Source organism: Artibeus jamaicensis, unplaced genomic scaffold, assembly GCF_021234435.1.
Source record: "Artibeus jamaicensis isolate MK-2021 breed Jamaican fruit bat unplaced genomic scaffold, CSHL_Jam_final contig_558, whole genome shotgun sequence".
NCBI lineage: Eukaryota > Metazoa > Chordata > Mammalia > Chiroptera > Phyllostomidae > Artibeus > Artibeus jamaicensis.
The window spans coordinates 1,117,621-1,123,911 of NW_026521886.1; the positions used below are offsets into that span (position 1 = coordinate 1,117,621).

At 48.3% G+C, this 6,291-nt stretch overlaps 1 protein-coding gene across 6 annotated transcripts in view; it reads left to right on the forward strand.

Moving 5' to 3' along the window:
• CMSS1 (cms1 ribosomal small subunit homolog) overlaps positions 1-6,199 on the forward strand; it is a 378,052-nt gene extending 371,853 nt beyond the window's left edge. For all 6 annotated transcript variants that reach the window (XM_037160856.2, XM_053670234.1, XM_053670232.1 and 3 more), the window contains exons 9-10: positions 1,907-1,995; positions 5,732-6,199. In XM_037160856.2, the coding sequence (XP_037016751.2) occupies positions 1,907-1,995; positions 5,732-5,815 (173 nt within the window). In that variant the 3' untranslated portion in view covers positions 5,816-6,199. The remainder of the gene's footprint in view (positions 1-1,906; positions 1,996-5,731) is intronic.
• The last annotated feature ends 92 nt before the right edge of the window (positions 6,200-6,291 follow it).

Genomic DNA, 6,291 nt, shown 5'->3' on the forward strand with positions numbered 1-6,291 from the left:
GCAGCTCATGGGGAGTTCGAAGAGCTAACTGTGTCCAGCTCTTCGAACAGCTCTGCGGCCTCTGAGACTCAGACAATCCGGAGGTACCCTGGAGCCACATTCCATTACTTTCTCCAGACAGAAAGTGTTACCGAACAAGAGGAGGTCCAAGGGAGGGGCAATACAATATTCGGCCCACCTAGGGATGCCCAAAACTGCTATACAACAGGGGCCCCTCCCGACAACCAAAATACTAAAATCTACTGGGCCCTTCTGTCCGCCGCCAATTGGAAACACATCTCTTAATGCCAGAGATTTGTGAAAAGGAAACAAAATGTTTATTTAATGCTATTTAGGCCTAATGCCACCACTAAAATATCAAAGTCCTTTAGGTTATACACCTACACCCACACAGCGCTCCCTTCCCCCGCTGTCCCAATTCCGGGTACCGTAAATCAGGAAAAGAGCACACGTCTGTGTTGCAGGCCGCTGGCACCGTCAGCTGTGTCACTGTGCAGGATCTCGAGTTAATCCAAAGTACTGTGGTACCCTCTCATGGTCCACTGGCAAGAGTCCTTTGTACCCAGTTCCAATCAAAGTCTCTGTTGCTTTTCAGGCCCCGCAGCCAAAGGGGGCACCCCAAAGCCGCGTGGGCCTCTTCTACCAAAGCTGCAGGAGTCCGCGCTCCAACAAAAGGATGTGGCTGTCTTCTTCACCTGGCTGCAGGGATCTCCATTCTGGCAAAGCTGCGTGGTTTTTTCCCTTTTACCTGGGAAGAGGGGGTCCACACTCCGCCAAAACCACGTGGCTCCCTCTTTCACCCCACCAACAGGGGGTCCTCACTCTGCTGAAACCGCGTGGCTCTCTCCCAATGGCTGCCGTGCCTGGCTCTTAAATCCCAGCACCCATCTTCCTCTGTACCCCTATTTCCGACTCCTCCCAAAATCAGTTACACCTGCCAGTATTCTGTATTAATACAAGTTTACTGGGCTGCCATCGTTAGTCTGGGCAGTAATCATCCCATGTCCTCGAGCCAATCTTCTCCAAGCCCCTACGCAAGCGCTGTAACTTGGGGGGACCTGCCCCCAGTTACATCTTGGGGGGAAGTGACTTCATCCCCCTAGCTCCAAGCCTGGCCACAGCCATTTAACATATCCAAGTGACCGCCAGAGGCTATAGATATGTTAAAAGACAATGCCATGGATTAGCTGCAAGGCTGTGGCTGTGCAAAACTGTCCCTTCCCCCCCAACTCACACCTGTGGGGGTGGGGTGAGGACATCTTATATGTCTCTCCATCATTCCCATACACTTTGAATTCTGGACACCATTCCAAATCTTTTTCTGGGGGGGCCCCCTTTGGCTGCACCCTGTATCAAAAGGACCAACCACAGTGGAAATGGAGTCCTTAGGCGGTTTAGCCATCTCCCCAAAGGAGATCAGCCTCTGCGTATGGCCCATCCACCTTAACTTTCTTTTCTTCCCAAAATTTACCTCCCAACCCCATCCTCATCCTTTTGCCCACTCACCTCCTCAGTCACACGGACTCCAGTAGACTCAACTCCTCTGCAGGGCTGCTACCGCAAACTGCAGGAATCTTATCAAATCCCTGACAAGAATGAAACTCACCCTCTGGGCCTTCCTGGAGGCTCAGGATTGATTCTTTGCCAGCACTTGAGCACTGGACAAGTTTAGCAAGAGCGGCTTCTCTGCTGCTCTCAGAATCAGTGATAAGATTACAAGGAGAGTAAGTCCTCTCAGAGCTGCATTTGTTTTCCATCGGGCAAGGACAGCGTTTAATGAGCAAAGATTAGTTTCTGGGGAAGAGGACAGCAAATGAAGCAAAAAGCAGCCAGGAGAACAAAAAATTATTTTAATTAGCTTATATCACGACATCTTTACCGCAGTAACTCTCTCCCTGTCTTTCAGGTGGCCTTAACTTGAACCCCTTAAAGTTTCTGGTTTTTGACTGGAATTGGAGAGATCAGAAGTTGCGGAGGATGATGGACATTCCCGAGGTACTGTGTAACCAGCAATTGCCTTTAACCTTTTTTTTTTAACTTGAGTTCAAATACAGTAACAAAGCCTTTGACATGAGGAACCAGCACATCCTAGCCTTTGACAGTTATTGTAACGTAACAATTACAGCAGCCATCTCACCCCTTACACACACTTCTGCCCTTTCTGAGTGTTTTCTAGGAATCAGTTTCATTCTTCATTAAATGGCCAGCGGCTTCTGCCCCCTGGTACCACACCTCTACTGGCCTTTCAGAAACAGGAAGATCTGGAGGACAGGGCACATTTCCCGTGCCTCGCTTTAGAGTCACGATCGCCTTGGCCTTTCATCCTTTTAAATGTACTTGGAGGTGGTGTTACAGAACAGATACACCAGGCCCTGGACTTCAGAGGATGGTATACTAATACCTTCCGGACCCCCTACTGGGCCCAATCGTCTGTCCATCGCCAGAGGAAAGACATCTCTCAATGCCAGAGATTTGTGAAAAGGAAAGGAAAGGTTTATTTAAAGCTGTACAGACTTAAAGCAGTGACCCAATGTCCCCATAAAAATATCAAAGTCCTTTAGTACAACCACAGGTGCCCACAGCGCTCCCTTCTCCCTCTGTCCCAACTCCGGGTACCGTAAATCAGGAAAACAGCACACGTTCGTTTTTCCAGGCCACTGGCACCATCAGCTGTGTCACCATCCAGGCAGGATCTCCAATTAATCCAAAGTCATGTGGCACCTTCTCATAATCCACTGGCAAGAGTTCTTTGTACCCATTTTTCCAGTCAAAGTCTCTCTTGCTTTCCAGGCCACATGGCCAAAGGGGGCACCCCAAAGCCGAGTGGGCGTCTTCTGCCAAAGCTGCAGGGGTCCGCACTCCACCAAAAGCGCATGTCTTTCTTCTTCACCTGGCTGCAGGGATCTCCATTCCGGCAAAGCTGCGTGGCTCTCTCTTTCACCTGGGCAAGAGGGGGTCCTAACTCTGCCCAAACTCATGGCTCTCTCTTACATGACTGCAGTGTCTGGGTTTAAATCCCCGAGCCAATCTTCCTCTGTACCCCTATTTCTGACTCCTCCCACAATCAGTTACACCTGCCAGTATTTCTGTGTTATTACAAGTTTGCTGGGCTGCCATCGTGAGTCTGGGCAACTGTGGCCCCATGGCGTGGAGCCAATCTTCTCCAAGCTCTCACACAGGCGCTGTAACTCAGGAGACCTGCCCCCCAGTTACGTCTTGGGTGGAAGTCACTTCCATCCCCCTGGCTCAGGGCATGGCCACAGCTATTTAACATATCTATGACACTAGTTAAAGGTTATAGGTATGTTAAATGACCATTCCAGAGGTTAGCTGCGAAACTGTTGCTATGCAAAACAGCTCTCAATGGCCCTCCTTCATTTGTCCCTTCCTGTGCGGGGTGGAGGGGCATCTTAATATTTCCTGGACACCCTGAGTAGTTCTGGACCCCATTCCAAATCCTTTTTGGGGGGCCCCCCTCTCGGCTGCACCCTGTTACAGTGGGGGCACAAATATGCCTCACAGCCCACATCTCTACATTCCCTTAAATCCCACTTACTTAATTTAGAAGCTGTTTTGGTTTTGGGGCACGGGAAAATTTTTGACATTTTCAGCGGATTGAAACTGAATGCCTTTGTGGGCACAGCATTAGCTCATATATTTATGAAAGCAATTCATTATCATCATCATGTGAAAAAATTGATTTGCCACCAACCACATTATCATGAGGCTAGTTTTTCAGCTAGCCAATTGATTGTTTACAAGTAGCTGTTGCAGAAAAAAAGGACCCGTGCAGCAGCAGACAGGACTGCCCGCCAGTCACCAGCCAGTCACCAGCAGGGAACGAATCATGGCGGTAACTGGAGAGGAGACTTAGAGTCACTCCTCCAGCCATGGCGAAGGAATTCATTCACCACATAGATCTGTAGTCCCAGAATGATTATAATTGATCAGTGAATTATATCAGGTATTGTTACCGAACAAGAGGTCCGAGGGAGGGGCAATACAGTATTTGGCCCACCTAGGGATGCCCAAAACTGCTATACAACAGGGGCCCCTCCCAAAAACAAAATACTAAAATCTACTGGGCCCTTCTGTCCGCCGCCAATTGGAAAGACATATCTTAATGCCAGAGATTTGTGAAAAGGAAACAAAATGTTTATTTAATGCTATTTAGGCTTAATGCCTCCACTAAAATATCAAAGTCCTTTAGGTTGTACACCTACACCCACACAGCGCTCCCTTCTCCCACTGTCCCAACTCCGGGTACCGTAAATCAGGAAAAGAGCACACGTCTGTGTTTCGGGCCGCTGGCACCGTCAGCTGTGTCACTGTGCAGGATCTCGAGTTAATCCAAAGTACTGGGGTACCCTCTCATGGTCCACTGGCAAGAGTCCTTTGTACCCAGTTCCAGTCAAAGTCTCTTTTGGTTTTCCAGGCCACCCGGCCAAAGGGGGCACCCCAAAGCCATGTGGGCCTCTTCCACCAAAGCTGCAGGAGTTCACACTCCACCAAAAGCATGTGGCTGTCTTCTTCACCTGGCTGCAGGGATCTCCATTCTGGCAAAGCTGCGTGGTTTTTCCCTTTCACCTGGGAAAGAGGGGGGTCCGCACCCTGCCAAAACCACGTGGCTCCCTCTTTCACCTCACCAAGAGGGGGTCCTCACTCTGCTGAAACCGCGTGGCTCTCTTCATCTGGCCAAGCCGGGGCCCTTCATGTCTTGGATCCAGTCTTTTCCAAGCTCCCACACAGGCACTCCTCACTCAGGAGCGCAGACCCTAGTTCCCATCTTGAGTCCTCCTAGTTCCATCCTCAGTCCCCGCTAGTTCCATCTTGAGTCCCCCTGCTACTCCCTTCTCACTCAGGTGTGCAGACCTTAGTTACCATCTTGAGTCCCTGCCCCAACCTTCTCCCTGGCTCCAAACCTGGCCACTGCTATTTAACATATCTATGAAACCAGTTAAAGGTTATAGATACGTTAAATAACCATTCCTCCAGAGGTTAGCTGCAAAACTGTTGCTATGCAAAACAGCTCTCAATGGCCTGGCTCCATTCATCCCTTGGGGGGCGGTGAGGACATCTTATATGTCTCTCCAATATTCCTATACACTTTGAATTCTGGACACCTTTCTTTTTTTGGGAGGCCCCCCTGGCTGCACCCTGTATCAGTATCAGTTCATGTTAAGAGAGAATTTCCTCAGTTTCCTACCCGCTTGCACGTGCGTGCACGCACTCTGTCCCCTGTGCTGACTGGTTTTTCAAAACTGGTTTAATCAGTTTGATGTCCATCACAGGCCATATTTGGTTATTTCACTTTTAATGTGAAAACTGAGTAATCCACCACTAGTTTTCTAATTACAATAATAAGGGGAAATAGTAACAAAAAAAACCTTTGTTGCCCATAGCTGCTTTCATTATGTTGATGTTGTTATTATCAGTTATACTGTATCAAAATATTGTGTATAATTTGGGCACACTTTGGGTGTCTTTGTATGAGATTTCCTTATATGAGGTTTTGTTTTGAGTGGCTGCACACAAAAGAGCACTTTAATGAAACTGATGATTTAAGACGAATCCTTTATTTGTGTGACTATTCCAGCTCTGGGTAAAACATGGGTTAGGATTTTCACCCTCCCTGACTCTGGCATAAATACCAGGGGGTCCAGGTGGTTGAACTGATCCACCAAGACCATCTTTTCTTGATCTTAACCTTTTTTTCTTTTCTCTCATTTAGATAAGAAAGGAGGTTTTTGAACTTCTGGAAACGGGAGTCCTCAGTCTGTGCAAATCAGAATCTTTGAAGCTGGGCCTTTTCTAAGTCTGTGTCTTCATGAGAATCCCAGTTTTCACTGTGGGATTTGCATCTCGTTTAATGGCTCTGGCAACACTGCATACTCTCAGTACATATCAGCTGTTGTGTTCCTGTGTGAGCTGCATCACCACGTGGATTGCTGGGAATATTTGATGGGGATCCTTTGACCAAAATGAGTGTGTCCTCCTGGCTGGTGTGGCTCAGTGGATTGAGTGCCAGCCTGCAAACCAAAAGGTGGCCTTTAGGATTCCCAGTCAGGGCACATGCCTGGGTTGCGGGCCAGGTCCCCAGTAGAGGACGCACAAGAGGCAACCACACACTGATGTTTCTCTCTCACTCCCTTCCCTTCTCTCTAAAAATAAATAAATAAATAAAATCTTTTTTAAACAATGAGTGTGTCCTTTGCCAACTCCCTGTATAATAAAGTATCACCAGCTTGTTCTCCTCTCACCAACTGGCCTCTGATACGACTGCACGAGGGA